The following is a 15,945-nucleotide window of genomic DNA, read 5'->3' as shown; positions in this document are numbered from 1 at the left end:
AGGTAGCCTAGGGAAATAGGTAAGATTCAAACAAATGCGATCGGAACTGAAAAAGGAGACCTAACTGAACTAAACACATGAAAAGGATCATAAAGGAAAAACTTAGATATTTATAGGTCAACAATTAGATCACCAAGAACAAATTACACATTTTCTAGCATTATATAATCCACCAATACTCTTTCATGCAAAATACAAGAGGAACAAAACACAAATTAGTAAGAAGATGTCCTTAATGTAAAACCTTCACCCTCCAAAAAAAAAAAAAAAAACCAAGGCTTTATTAAAATTCTACAATATTTAAAGAATAATTAATGCCAATACTTCTCAAACTATTATAAATTGCTGATGAAAAAGACCACTCCCAGATGCACTTTATGAGGACACCTTACTCTCACAACAAAGCCAGAGAAACACACCACAAGAAGGGAAACTACAGGCCAGTGTCTCAGATAAACATACATGCAAAAGTCCTTGATTAAGTACGAGCCTACTGAATTCAACAGCACACTGAAAGGATCATACATGATACTCCAGTGTGATTCATCCCTGAAATGCAAGTATCCTTCAACATACACAAATGCAAAAATCTGATGTCCTCCATTAACAGAGGGAATGATTGAATCAAAGCCATCCTTAATTAATTCATAAAATCATTAGACACAGTTTTTTCATGAACAAAAAAACACATCTTCATCACTTTAAAATAACTCAATTAAAAAGGAGAAGGAAATTATCTCCACATGATCATGGCCACTATGAAAGCCCACACCTGACAGCATATTGAACATAAAATACTAAAACCATTCCTGCCACATCAGGAGCCAGGCAATGATGCTCATCCCAATAGAAGTATTCCACATGATAACGTGAAGAATAACTGTGCTGCCTCAAACCATATCATCGTGTCACAGTCCTTATTTGGATGAAAGTCACGGGAGAAACAGCCAGTCCAAGGACACTCAGACCCTCCTGTGTCCCTTGACAGCAGGATATAAATCACCTTTGGGAAACTCCCCTTCCCTGTACCAGGAGGGGAGAACCATCCTTAGCACCAGAATAAGGAACTCAGGGACAAGAAGGTTGTGAAAACAAACCTAGCTATTTGTTGACTAATTAAATACCCCAAAACCACACCTTTGCCTTGACTCTTGCCAAATCCAATGTTTTGTTGTCTGAAAGTCACAAGTGCCACCTGCTTTGTTCATTCTCTGGGTGTCATATTATTAGGAAGCCCAGGCACTTGCAAAAGGAAATTTATTCTCCCCTTTAGATCAGTCTTATGTCAACTGAATGCTTACACCGGGTGAAAACCCAGAAGAAAAGAAGGGAAAGTCATTCTTCTCCTATAACTGGAAGAAGTACCCACAAACTTTGGCAATAAAAAGAAATAAAAGACATTTAAATCAGTAAGGAGAAAGGACAATTACTTGTTTGCAGATGACATGATCTTAAACATAACAAAACCCTAGAGATACCACAAAAAATATTAGAACCAGTTTTTTAAAATGAGGAAAAGTGCAGGATGCACAATGAGCACAATGAACAAAGAAAATAAATAAAAATAAACCACCTGTGATTCTACACACCAGCATGGAAATATATGCAAAACAAATAACAAAATTATACAACTGAAAATGGCACAGAATAAAGTACTTGGGATTAAACTTCATAAAGTATGTAAAATAATTGTAGAGCGAAAATGACTTTTGTTGATGAAAGACATGTAAAAATGCACAAGTTCCGCAAATATACCTGTGCTCACTGATAAGAATTATTCATATTGTCGCAGCACCATCCACACAAACTAATGGAGAAATGCATCCCAAATCTGCCATTCACTTTTAAAGAATCAAATCTAAGTCTGCAGTGTGATATATATGTAAGAGGACATGCAAATAGGGCCCTCTCTGTGCTGATTAAACCAGCCCATCCCAACCATGCAGCTGGGAGAAGAGCCCCAGCTCCAGGGGTCCCAGGTGTTTCCATTCAGTGATCAGGACAGAACACAGACACCTCACCATGGAGTATGTGCTTGGCTTGGTTTACCTTGTTGCATTTTTAAAAGGTAATTCATGGTGAACGAGAGACACTGAGTATGTGAGTGGATATGAGTGAGAACCAGTGGATGTGTGACAGTTTCCTGACCAAGATGTCTTGTGTCTGCAGGTGTCCAGTGTGACGTGCAGCTGGTGGAGTCTGGGGGAGACCTAGTGAAGCCTGGGGGGTCCCTGAGACTCACCTGTGTGGCCTCTGGATTCAACTTCCGTAGCTATACCATGCAGTGGGTCCGCCAGGTCCCAGGGAAGGGGCTGCAGTGGGTCGCGTATATTAGTAGTAGTGGAGGTAGCACAAGCTACGCAGACTCCGTGAAGGGCCGATTCACCATCTCCAGAGACAACGCCAAGAACACGCTGTATCTGCAGATGAACAGCCTGAAGACCGAGGACACGGCCACATATTACTGTGCGAGAGACACAGTGAGGGGACCTCGCTGGGAGCTCACTGGCAAACCTACCTGCAGGAGGGGAGCAGCACCACCAGGGGGCACACACTATGCACAATTCTGCTTTGTGTTGCCAGGAGCAGGTGCAGATGGAGGTTACAGGCAGGTTTCCTGTCAGGGTCTGGGGCTTCCTGTCCACACAGCAGTTTCTCCAGGGAGCCTCTCTGGACACAGGATTCTGTGTTTACCTATTACCTGTGTGAATTAGATCATTGTTTTCATAGGAAAACTACCCTACCATGCACAATGACACAGTTGTTTGCATTGCTTTCTCCTGTCCCTCAACATGAGTGAATTACAGATTTCCTGAGGCACAATAGCTGAGCATTTACATGAGGCCCAGATGCACTCCCTGTGCAGCCAGGACCACAAGCTCCCACAGCTCCCCATTATCTTCACCCACCCCATGTCCCAATCAAACAACGTGACACTTCCTTCATGGCACTTTGCTACTCAGGACTTTAAATGAGCTACAGCTTTATTCAATTCCTCTAAACAAGAGATAAATCATCTCCATGTATTAATCAGGATTCCCTCGAGCAACAGAACCCAAAGCACATTGGTTTCCATGACAAAATATGTTGAGAAGTCCCATGATCTACTGTCACAAGTTGGGGAGCCAGGAAAACCAGTGGTATAATTCTCGCCTGATTCTCAACTAGTGTCTAGTCTCAGAACCTTCAGAGCCTAATATGTAACACTAAGAACAAGGTCAGGAGGAGACCAATGTTCCAGTTCAAACAAGCACATGGGAAGTAAAAATGAGGGAATTCTTCCTCCCTCTGCAACGGATTCTACTCAGAACTATGATGGAATGGGTGATGCCCAGGCAGAAAGAAACCATGGATGGAAATGCCAATCTCTTCTGGAAACTCATCACAGACATACACGGAAACAGTTGTGAATCTGGACACCCATGATGCAGTCACGATGACACATAAAGGTAATCATGACAAGTCAACCTGCTGTAATTGTCGAGTTCAAAACCTGAAGATTTAGAAGTCCATGCCATCACTGGGGTGGAGCCTGGTGGGCATAGCAGTACTCCTGTGGAGAAGCAGCCCCGAGGCCCATAGGGACTGCTGCGGTTTGAGGATCCCCTGGGTCATATCGGGTGAGACAGTTACCTTCTTGGAGTGCATTTGGGAGACAGGGCATTGCCTCTCATGGGGCAGGAGAGCTGACAGGCACCATTGCACTGCCCTGGTCATTAGCATAGGAGCCTCTGCTGAGAGCAGCTAACTGAACGCTCCCTTCTTGTTCTTCCTCACCATGAACTCCAAGCTCCTAGTGTTCATGCAACTGCCCTTCTGGGATAACCAGCTCCAACCACATCACAGCAAGACACTGTCCCAGAGGATCAGTGGGGTCCCTGTCACTTTGAGTTCAACTATTAGGTGTATTCAAACCCAGCTAGAGCTGCTGAGATAAAACATAAGAGTCCTAAGCTTCCAGGTGTGCCAATGGATTGGACAAAGGCAGGGTGAAGGCTGGGTTCTGAAGGAAGCCTGGGACCCATGAGTACAGATTGTTCTCTCTTTGTGAGGGCTTCCTGAACAGGGGTGGCTGGAAACTCCAACTGCAGGGACTAGAGAAGGAGCTTTTGCCAATATTCCTCCCACCAATTATCATGGACAGAATTCAGTGAGCAGCACAACACCCCCCAGTAGATACTGAGCCACTGACACCAAGACATACCCACCTTTCCTTCCTCAGGTGCTTCCTTACTAGGGAACGAGTGTCTAGAACCCAGACCACCATTGCACCCTTCCTTCCAAAGACCACCTTATACCCCCACAGGCACCAAGTCTACTGACCATATAGTGAGGCATAGCTTCACCCCTAGGGAAATAGGAATTAGCCTCTTTTAATAAGGAGACCAAACTCACCTAGTTGAACCTCACAACACTATGGACAAAGTTGAAAAATTCTCCCCTGGAGGCAAGGAGAACTCTGCAGACGACTGACCTGAGGGACAGAGCAGCCAATACATGACAGCACAGTGCACACAGCACATGCAAGAAATGCTTCCAGAATGTCCGGTTGTCAACAGTATGTAATCATTTCTCAAAAAAGACACTCCTCTAGAAGCAGAAAACATAACAGGATTTTCCTAAAACACTTAAGAAAGCGGAGACATGGACATACAGAGTGATGGAGGAATTCATTCCAAAAGAAAAAACCATAAAAGGACATTGCCAGGGATGTAATTAAAACACATATAAATAATAAGCCTCAAACAGAATTTAATACCTAGCATAAAGAAACAGAACTTTTAAAAACTATCATAAGAATACTAGTTGCGCTTGAGAAAGTCTAGAAGGCATGAGGATACCCTGACTACAGATGGAAAAGACCTAAAACCAGGTCAGGCTGAAACTTTTAAAATGCTGTAACCGAGATGTGAACCTGATTGGATATAATGAACTCAAGGCAGAAAGAAGCAGATGAATGAGTAAGTGACATGAGAGATAAAATTTTGTGAGAAATGAAGCAGGAAAGAAGAGGAAAATTAAAATATTGCATCATAAACGTATACTTAGGGAATCAGCAACTTCATAAAGTGTAATAAAATTATTTTCAAAGGAGTCCCAGAAGAAGAAGAGAGGGAGAAAAAAGTTTTGTCTGAGTGCATTAGAGTGGAAAATCTCCACTAAATGCTGAAGGACACAGACATCCACATCTATGAGTCACAGAGAACTCCCATTAAAATAAAAAAAAAAAAAAAACAGCAGGCCGACTCTGAGACATAACATAGTAAAATTCACAAAATACACACATTAAAAAACCCAATAAGCATGAAGACAGAAGAGTTTGCTAACGAATACGGGAAGATAAAAAAAAAGATTATGGCCGAAGTGTCCACAGAAACCTGCAGGAAAGAAGGGAGTGGCATAATACCCTCAAATGTTCAAATGAAAATCAGGCAGTCAATGGGGGAGGAGACAAGATGGCAGAACAATGTGGAAGATTTTTGTGTGTCTCACATCCATGAAATACAGCCAGACCAACACTAAACCATCCTACACACCTAGAAAACTGATTGAGGATTAACACAACAATCTGCACAACCTGAACCACAGAATTCAACAAGTATGTGGCGAGGAGAGGGGGCCTTGGGGAGCAAGAAACTGCAGGAAGGGAGGTGCTTTTGCAGGCAGAGAGAGGACGGAGACTGGGGAGTGGGGGAGAAAACAGGAAAAGCACCCCTCCCCAAAAGCAGCTGGACAGAACGTGGAAAATTGGAAACAGCCACAGGGACTAAACTAAAAAGGGAGAAAGGAGAAAGGAGAGTAGGTAAATTCCACTAAGACTGTAAACAAGGGGAGAGCAAAGGCTGCAACTCCACAGCTCGATACCTGGAGGTGCTCTGGTGGGAAGGGAAAATCCCAGGAACAGAGTGGCGTCCGGGATGTTCTCAGGCCACACGGGGAGAGGCAGTTGCACTGCTGGAAGGACATTTGGAGGAGACTGCCAAAGACGTCTGGTCCCAGCACACCCCGGAAAACGGCCACATTCGCTGGTGCTGCAACAAGGTCATTTAGGGTGAAGCCTGGTGCCAGCCGTGTGTTGCGATTTTCCATAATCCACGAAACGCTGCTGCTACACTCTCTCACGAACTTTTTCTGGGGCGGGCTGGCACCTGACCATAGTCTCGGGGCACCAACAACAACAGGGTCCAGCAAGCGTTCCTAGGTGCAGCCAATATTCGGCCATTGCTCATTCGGACATTGCTTGGTGACACCTTCCCAAAGAGGGGCAGAACAGGTCAGAGCCGCAGTCCTTTGGACATAAGGGACCAGGGAAAACAGCCGTGTCTGTGACAAAACTTGGGAGAGAGGTGCGGCCTGGGGCCTGGTCACAGAGAGTGAAGGAGCAGGGAGGGGACAAGGGCTGAAGACAGAGGATGGGTGTGCAATTGCTGATCCAGGAGAACAGACTGGGTACCCGGGTGGCGCCATTTTCACCACTCCCGCGCATTTGCATTGGCACCTACAAGCACGGCAACAATCCACCCCAGGAGCCTAAAAGCGCCATCTAGTGGACAGCAGAGCCATTACACTGAGCCCCTCCCAACTGGGTCAACAGGGCTCTTCAGGAACACAAGTCTCACTGCCGCTTACTTTATGGACTATAAAGAGCTACATAGACTGACATCTAGGGGATAAAGAAGTAATTTCAGTCCTATTTCAATCTGTTAGCCAGTTCATCTAGTCAATTTTCTTTCTTTTTTTTCTTTTTCTCTTTTACACTTCTTTTCTTTTTCTTGAATGCAGAAAAAAATTATTTTTATTATCAATTATTATTAAAAATATTTTTCTTAATTTTTATTACTATATTTTTTACATTTCTGTAATTTTTTTTCAAATTCTATTTTACTTCCATCATTTTATTTTACTCTACCTCAGTGTACTCCCGTTTTCAAATTTCCAGTTTCCTTTTTACTTTTTCTTTCTTTTTCTGTTTTTCCCTTCTTTGTTTCTATAGTTTTTCTGGAATGCAGAATGAGAAAAACTTCATTTTACTTTCAATTTCTATTAAAAATATTTTTCCTTAATTTTTTTACTATATTGATTGCTTTTATGTAAATTTTTTCAAATTCTATTTTACTTCCATCATTTTATTTTAGTCTACTACGGTGTATTCACTTTTTGAATTTTCAAATGATTTCCTTTTTTTCCTTTTTGTATCTTTTTTCTCTTTTTTGTTTCCTCTCTTTTTTCTAGAATACAGAAAAAGAAAAAACTCACATTTATTTTTAATTGCTATTAAAAATATTTTTCTTTATTTTTTCCACTATATTCTTTACTTTCCTGTATATTTTTTCAAACTCTATTTTACTCCCATCATCTCATTTTAGTCTACTTCAGTGTATTCATTTTTTCAAATTCTCAAATTATTTCCTTTTTTTCCTCCCCCTACCATTTTTTTCTCTAATCTGTCAAACCACTTTCAACACCCAGAACAAAACACACCTAGGATCTAGCATATTCCATTCAATTTGTGTGTGTTTAATTTGTAATTTTAATATTTCTGTAATTTTATCTTTTCATTTCAATTTTGCGACCTCATTAATTCCTTTTCTCCCTTCAAAATGATAAAATGAAGGAATTCACCCCAAAAGAAAGACCACGAAGAAATGACAGCCAGGGATTTAACCAACACAGATACAAGCAAGATTTCTGAACCCAAATTTAGAATCACAATAATAAGAATACTAGCTGCAGTCAAAAATAGATTAGAATCCCTTTCTGCAGAGATAAAAGAAGTAAAAAATATCCAGAATGACATTTAAAATGCTATAACTGAGCTGCAATCACAGATGGATGCAGCGGTGGCATGGATGGATGAGGCAGAACAGAGAATCAGCGTTATAGAGGACAACCTTATAGAGAATAATGAAGCAGAAAAAAAGAGGAAGATTAAGGCAAAAGAGCAAGATTTAAGAATTACAGAAATCAGTGACTCATTAAAAAGGAAAAACATGAGAATCATAGGGGAACCAGATGTGGAAGAGAGAAATAGGGGTGGAAGGGTTATGTGAGCAAATCATAGCGGAAATCTTTCCTAACCTGGCCAAAGACACAGACATCAAAATCCCGGAAGCACAGAGGACTCCCATTAGACTCCACCAAAACCCACCATCAACAAGGCACATCATAGTCAAATTGACAAAGTACTCAGGCAAGGAGAGAATCATAAAACCAACAGGGAAACAAAGTCCATGACTTACAAGGGAAGACAGATCAGGTTTAGCAGACCTATCCACAGAAACTTGGCAGGCCACAAAGGAGTGGCGGGATGTATTCAGTGTGCTAAATCAGAAAAATATGCATCCAAGAATTCTGTATCCAGCAAGGATGTCATTCAAAATAGAAGGCGAGATAAAAAGATTCCCATACAAACAAAAATTAAATGAGTTTGTGACCACTAAACCAGCCCTGCAAGAAATTTTAAGGGAGACTCTCTGAGGGGAGGAAAGATGAAAATATATCTGTACAAATAAATAAATAAATACCAAAATCAACAAAGATTAGAAAGACCAAAGAACACCACCATAAACTCCAACTCTACAAGCATCATAATAGCAATAAACTCCTATCTTTCAGTACTCACTCTAAACGTCAATGGACTCAATGCCCCAATCGAAAGACATAGGGTAACAGAATGGAGAAGAAAACAAGATCCATCTATATGCTTTTTACAAGAGACCCATTTTAGACCTAAAGACACCTAAGATTGAAAATAAGGGGATGGAGAACTATCTATCATGCTAATGTTCAACAAAAGAAAGCCGGAGTAGCCATATTGATATCAGACAATCTAGACTTTAAAATAAAGACTGCATCAAGAGATGCAGAATGGCATTATATCCTTCATAATCAAAGGGTCTATCCACCAAGAAGACCTAACGATTGTAAACATTTATGCGCCAATTGTGAGAGCACCCAAATATAGAAATCAATTAATCACAAACATAAAGAAACTCATCGATAAGAATACCATAATAGTAGGAGACTTCAACATTCCATTCACAACAATGAACAGATCACCTGATCAAAAAATCAACAAGAAAACAATGGCTTTGAATGACACACTGGACCAGAAGGACTTAACAAATATATTCAGAACATTTCATCCTAAAGCAACAGAATATGCACTCTTTTCCAGTGCACATGGAACTTTCTCCAGAATAGACCATATATGGGACACAAATCAGGCCTAAGTAGGTACAAAAAGATCAAGATCATACCATGCATATTTTCAGACCACAATGCCATGAACTCAAAATCAACCACAAGAAAAAATCTGGAAAGGTAACAAATAATTAGAGACTGAAGAACCTACTAAAGAATGAATCAGGCTAACCAAGCAGTTAAAGAAGAAATTAAAAAGTATATGGAAGTCAATGAAAATGATAACACCACAACGTATACCTCTAGGATGCAGCAAAGGCGGTCATAAGAGGAAAGTATATAGCAATCCAGGCCTTCGTAAAGAAGGAAGAAAGATCTCAGATACACAACCTAACCTTATGACTAAAGAGCTGGAAAAGGAACAGCAAATAAAACCCAAAACCAGCAGAAGGCAGGAAATACTAAAGATAAGAGCAGAAATTAGTGCTATCGAAACCAAAACACAGTAGGTCAGGTCAATGAAACTAAAAGCTGATGCTTTGAAAGAATTAACAAAATTGATAAACCACTATCCAGTTTGATCAAAAAGAAAAAGGAAAGGACCCAACTAAATAAAATCAAGAATGACAGAGGAGAGATCACAACCAACACAACAGAAATAAAAACAGTAAGAAGAGAATGTTATGAGCAATTATATGCCAATAAAATGGGCAATCTGGAAGAAATGGACAAATTCCTAGAAACATATACACTACCAAAACTGAAACAGGAAGAAATAGAAAATTTGAACAGACACATATCCAGTAAGGAAATTGAATTAGTAATCAAAAATCTGCCAAAAGACAACAATCCAGGACCAGATGGCTTTCCAGGGGAATTCTACCAAACATTTAAGGAAGAGTTAACACCTATTCTCTTGAAACTGTTCCAAAAAAGTAGAAATGGAAGGAAAACTTCCAAACTCTTTCTATGAAGCCAGCATTACCTCGATTCCAAAAACAGACACAGACAACACTTAAAAAGAGAACTATACATGAATTTCCCTGATGAACATGGATGCAAAAATCCTCAACAACATATTATCCAACCAGAAACAATAATACATTAAAAAATTCTTCACCACGACCAAGTGGGATTTATACCTGGGATGCAGGGCTGGCTCAATATCTGTAAAACAATTAACGTGATTCATCACATCGATAAAAGAAAGGACAGGAACCATATGATCCTCTCCATAGATGCAGAGAAAGCATTTGACAAAATACAACATCCTTTCTTGATAAAAACCCTCAAGAAAGTAGGGATAGAAGGACCATACCTCGAGATCATAAAAGCCATCTATGAAAGACCCAATGCTAATATCATCCTCAATGGGGAAAAACTGAGAGCTTTCTCCCTAAGGTCAGGAACAAGACAGGGATGTCCACTCTCGCCACTTTTATTCAACAATAGTATTGGAAGTCTTAGCCTCTGCACTCAGACAACACAAAGAAATAAAAGGCATCCAAATCGGCCAGGAGGCGGTCAAACTTTCACTCTTCACAGATGACATGATACTCTCTATGGAAAACCCAAAAGACCCCACCAAAAAACTGCTAGAATTGATTCATGAATTCAGCCAAGTGGCAGGATATAAAATCAACGCAGAGAAATTGGTTGCATTCCTATACACTAACAATGAAGCAACAGAAAGAGAAATCAAGGAATCTATCCCATTTACAGTAGCACCAAAAACCATTAAATACCCAGGAATAAATCTAACCAAAGAGGTGAAAAATCTTTACACTGAAAACTATAGAAAGCTTATGAAAGAAATTGAAGAAGACAAAATATGGAAAAACATTCCATGCTCCTGAATAGGAAGAACAAATATTGTTAAAATGCTGATAGTACCGAAAGCAATCTACATATTCAATGCAATCCCGATCAAAGTGACACCAGCATTCTTCACAGAGCTAGAAAAAATAATCCTAAAATTTGTATGGAACCAGAAAAGCCGCCGAATAGCCAAAGAAATCTTGAAAAAGAAAACCAATGCAGGAGGCATCACAATCCCAGACTTCAAGCTATACTTCAAAGCGGTAATCATCGAGACACTATGGTAGTGGCACAAGAACAGACACTCACGGGCATCTGAGTGGATCAGTCTGTTAAACATCCGACTTTGACTCAGGTCACGATCTGGCAGTTCGTGAGTTAGAGTCCCACATCACGCTGTGTGCTGACAGCTCAGAGCCTGAAGCCTGCTTGGAACTCTGTGTCTTCCTCTCTCTCTGACACTCCCTCGCTCATGCTCTGTCTCTGTCTCTGAAAAGTAATAAATAAATGCCAAAAAAATTAAAAAAAAAACAAGAACAGACACTCAGATCAATGGAACAGAATACAAAATCCAGAAATGGACCCACAAATGTATGGCCAACTAATCTTTGACAAAGCAGGAAAGACTATCCAATGGAATAAAGACAGTGTCTTCAGCAAGTGGTGCTGGGAAAACTGGACAGCGACATGCAGAAGAATGAACCAGGACCACTTTCTCACACCATACACAAAACTAAACTCAAAATGGATGAAAGACCTCAATGTAAGTCAGGAAGCCATCAAAATCCTCGAGCAGAAAGCAGGCAAAAACATCTTTGGTCTTGGCCGCACCAACTTCCTACTCAACACGTCCCCAGAGGCAAGGAAAACAAAAGCAAAATGAACGACTGGGACCTCATCAAAATAAAAATCTTCTGCATAGTGAAGGCAACAATCAGCAAAGCTAAAATTCAACTGACAGAATGGGAGAAGATATTTGCAAATGACATCTCACATAAAGAGTTAGTATCCAAAATCTATAAAGAATTTATCGAACTCAACACCCAAAACCCAATCCACTGATGAAATGGGTAAAAGACATGAATAGACACTTCTCCAAAGAAGACATCCAGATGCCCAACCGACACATGAAAAAATGCTCCACATCACTCATCATCACGGAAATGCCAATCAAAACCCTAATGAGATACCACCTGACACCTGTCAGAATGGCTAACATTAACAACTCAGGCAACAACAGATGTTGGCGAGGATGCAGAGAGAGGATCTCTTTTGCATTCTGGGGGGCAATGCAAGCTGGTGCAGCCACTCTGGAAAACTGTATGGAGATTCCTCAAAAAACTGAACATAGAACTCCCCTACGACCCAGCAATTGCACTATTAGGCATTTATCCACGGGACACACGTGTTCTGTTTCAAAGGGACACATGCACCCCCATGTTTATAGCAGCACTATCAACAATAGCCAAAGTATGGAAAGAGCCAAATGTCCATCGATGGATGAATGGATAAAGAAGAAGTGGTAAATATATACAATGGAGTATTACTCGGCAATCAAAAAGAGTGAAATCTTGCCATTTGCAACTATGTGGATGGAACTACAGGGTATTATGCTAAGTGAAATGAGTCAGTCAGAGAAAGACAAAAATCATATGAGTTCACTCATATGAGGACTTTAAGAGACAAAACAGATGAACATAAGGGAAGGGAAACAAAAATAATATGAAAACATGGAGTGGACAGAGCATAAGAGACTCATAAATATGGAGAACAAACAGAGGGCTACTGGAGGGGTTGTGGGAGGGGGGATGGGCTAAACTGGTAAGGGGCACTAAGGAATATACTCCTGAAATCATTGTTGCACTATATGCTAACTAATTTGGATGTTAATTTTTAAAACTAAAAATAAATACTAATTAAAAATTAAAAAATTAAAATATTGTAAGAGAAAATAATGCGCGATCATGCTGTTGAGGTAAATATTTCTTAAAGATTATGCCGAAGCCTCCATTAATAAAGGTAAAAATCCAAAACTAAAAACAAAGAATTCTTCATATTGTCACACACCATTCCACACAAACTAATATTGAAGTGCGTCCCTACCCTGTCATTCACTTTTACACAATCAAATCTAAGTCTGGAGCTTGATATATATGTCAGAGGACATGCAAATGAAGCCCTCTCTGTGCTGATAAAACCAGCCCAGCCCCGGCCCTGCAGCTGGGAGACGAGCCCCAGCCCCAGAAGTCCCAGGTGTTCCCATTCTGTGATCAGCACAGAACACACACACCTCACCATGGAGTTTGTGCTGGGCTGGGTTTTCCTGGTTGCTCTTTTAAAAGGTAATTCATGGTGAACGAGGGACACTGAGTCTGTGAATGGATATGAGTGAAACAGTGGATGCGTGACAGTTTCCTGACCAAGATGTCTTGTGTCTGCAGGTGTCCAGTGTGACGAGCAGCTGGTGGAGTCTGGGGGAGACCTGGTGAAGCCTGGGGGGTCCCTGAGACTCACCTGTGTAGCCTCTGGATTCAACATCGGCAGCTATGCAATGAGCTGGGTCCGCCAGGCTCCAGGAAAGGGGCTGCAGTGGGTCGTGTATATTAGTAATAGTGGAGGTAGCACATACTACACAGACTCCGTGAAGGGCCGATTCACCATCTCCAGAGACAACGCCAAGAACACGCTGTATCTGCAGATGAACAGCCTCAAGACCGAGGACACGGCCACATATTACTGTGTGAGAGACACAGTGAGGGGACATCACTGCGAACCCAGACACAAACCTCCCTGCAGGAGGGGATCAGCACCACCAGGGGGCGCACACTATGCACAATTTTGCTTTGTTCCCAGGCGCATGGGCAGATGGAGGTTACAGGCAGGTTTCCTGTCAGGGTCTGGGGCTTCCTCTCCACACAGCAGTTTTCCCAGGGAGCCTCCCTGGTTATATGCTTCTGTGTTTACCTATTAACTCTCTGGATTAGCAACTGGGTTGTCATAGGGAAACTAGACTAATGTGCACAAAGACACAGTTGTTTGCACTTGCTTACTCCAGTCCCTCAACATGAGTGAATTACAGATTTCCTGAGGCACAACAGCTTCACCTTTACAGGATTCCCAGATGCGCTCCCTGTGCAGCCAGGACCACAGGATCCCACAGCTCTTCCTTATCCTAACCCAGCCCTTGTCCCAGTCAAACAATGTGACACTTTCTTCATAGCCCTTTGCTACTCAGGACTTTAAATGAGCTACAGCTTTATTCAATTACTCTAAATGAGAGACAAACAATCTTCATGTATTAGTCAAGATTCCCCTGAGGAACAGAACCCAAAGGTCATTGGTTTCCATAACTAAATATGTTGAGAAGTCCATGATCTACTGTCACAAGCTGAAGACCCAGGAAAACCAGTGATGTAATTCTTGTCTGATTCTGAACTAGTGTCTAGTCTCAGAACGTGGAGAGCTGATGATGTAACTCTCCGAAAAAGGGACAGAGGAGACCAATATTCCAGTTTAAAGAAGCATATGGGAAGTAAAAATGAGGGAATTCGTCCCATTTCTGCATCAGATTCTAGTCAAAACCTTAATGGAATGGGTGGTGCCCAGGCAGAAAGAAACCATGGATGGAAATGCCAATCTCTTCTGGAACACATCACAGACATCCACAGAAACCGTGGTGAATCTGGGCACCCAGGATGCAGTCAAGATAACCCATGAAGTTAATCATGACAAGTCAATCTCCTATAAACGTGGAGCTCAAAGACTGAAGATTTAAAAGTCGATCCCATCATTGGGGTGGAGTCTGGTGGGCACAGCAGTGCTCCTGTGGAGGAGGGCAGAGGACCATAAGGGGAACTGTGGTCTGAGTATCCCCTGGGTCACATGGGGAGAGACAATTCCCTTTGTGGAGTGCATTTGGGAGACGGGGCATTGCCTCTCATAGGACAGGAGAGCTGACAGGCCCCATTAAAATTCCCTGATCATTAGCACAGGAGCCTCTTCTGAGAGCAGCTAGCTGGACGCTGCCTTCTGGTTCTTCTTCACCATGAACTCCAAGCCCCTAGTGTTCATGCAACTGCCCATCTGGGGTAAACCAGCTCCAGGCACAGCACATCAAGACCCTCTCCCAGAGGATCAGTGGGGTCCCTGTATATTGAGTTCATACAATTTGGAGTTTTCAAACCCAGCTAGAGCTCCTGAGATAAAACATAAGAGCCCTGTGCCACCAGATGGGCCAATGGCTTAGACACAGGGTGAAAGCAATTCTGACAGAAGCCTGGGACTCACAAGTGTTCTCTCTGTGTGAGGGCTTCTTGAACAGGGGAGGCTGGGAAATCCAACTCCAGGGATTAGAGAGGGAGCTGATGCCAGTATTTCCTCCCACCAATCAGGGTGGACAGGTTTCACGCAGCAGCACAGCATCCCCAGTGGAAGCTGAGCCACTAACACCAAGCTCCACCTACTCCAGCCCCTATCAAGTGCTTGCTTACTAGGGAAGAGTGCCTGGCAACCAGACCACCACTGCACCCCTTCGTCCAAAGACCATTGTAAACCCCCACACGCACCAAGTCAGCTGATCATACAGTGAGGCATATGCTCAACTCTAGGGGAGATAGGAATTAGCCTCTTTTAACAAGCAGACCAAACTCACCTAGTGAAAACTCACAACACTGGGCACAAGGTCCAACACTCCCCACTGGAGGCAAGGAGAAACTCTGCAGAGGACTGTCCTGAGGGACAGAGCAGCCAAAACACGACAGCACAGTGCCACGGAACATAAAACAAATGCTTCATGAAGTGTCAGGCCCTGGACAGTATGTGAACACTCTTCAATGAAGATACTACCCTAGAAGCAGAAAAGATAACAGGATTTTCTAAAACACTTAAGAAGGCAGAGACATAGACAACAACATGATGGAGGAATTCATCCTAAAAGAAAAAATGATAAAAGGTCATTGTGAGGGATGTAATTAAAACACATAA

At 42.0% G+C, this 15,945-nt stretch overlaps 2 long non-coding RNA genes and 4 gene segments (V, D, J or C); 4 read left to right on the top strand and 2 right to left on the bottom strand.

Annotated features, from left to right (window-relative positions):
• The window catches only part of LOC125168484 (immunoglobulin heavy constant alpha 2-like), a 350,186-nt gene that overhangs the window by 62,501 nt on the left and 271,740 nt on the right, over positions 1-15,945 (top strand).
• Positions 1-15,945, top strand: part of LOC125168486 (immunoglobulin heavy constant gamma 1-like) — a 533,257-nt gene that overhangs the window by 304,872 nt on the left and 212,440 nt on the right.
• Positions 1-15,945, top strand: part of LOC125168481 (immunoglobulin delta heavy chain-like) — a 724,259-nt gene that overhangs the window by 546,402 nt on the left and 161,912 nt on the right.
• LOC125168523 (uncharacterized) overlaps positions 1-15,945 on the bottom strand; it is a 242,250-nt gene that overhangs the window by 99,731 nt on the left and 126,574 nt on the right. The gene's annotated exons all lie outside the window — the stretch shown is intronic.
• Positions 1-15,945, bottom strand: part of LOC125168518 (uncharacterized) — a 157,433-nt gene that overhangs the window by 15,514 nt on the left and 125,974 nt on the right. For 7 of the 8 annotated variants that reach the window (XR_007153163.1, XR_007153167.1, XR_007153164.1 and 4 more), the window contains exon 3: positions 2,354-2,490. This is a non-coding gene — a long non-coding RNA (uncharacterized LOC125168518). Of the gene's footprint in view, positions 1-2,002; positions 2,017-2,353; positions 2,491-15,945 lie in introns of those variants that run through there. The other variant, XR_007153169.1, reaches the window with a different exon arrangement.
• LOC125168488 (immunoglobulin heavy constant gamma 4-like) overlaps positions 13,169-15,945 on the top strand; it is a 238,365-nt gene continuing 235,588 nt past the window's right edge. The window contains 2 exon segments of the C gene segment in view: positions 13,169-13,304; positions 13,404-13,707. Of these exon segments, the coding sequence occupies positions 13,259-13,304; positions 13,404-13,707 (350 nt within the window).

The sequence above is a fragment of the Prionailurus viverrinus genome, chromosome B3 (assembly GCF_022837055.1).
Source record: "Prionailurus viverrinus isolate Anna chromosome B3, UM_Priviv_1.0, whole genome shotgun sequence".
In the NCBI taxonomy this organism is placed as follows: Eukaryota; Metazoa; Chordata; class Mammalia; order Carnivora; family Felidae; genus Prionailurus; species Prionailurus viverrinus.
This window is presented reverse-complemented; position numbering and strand designations above follow the sequence as displayed.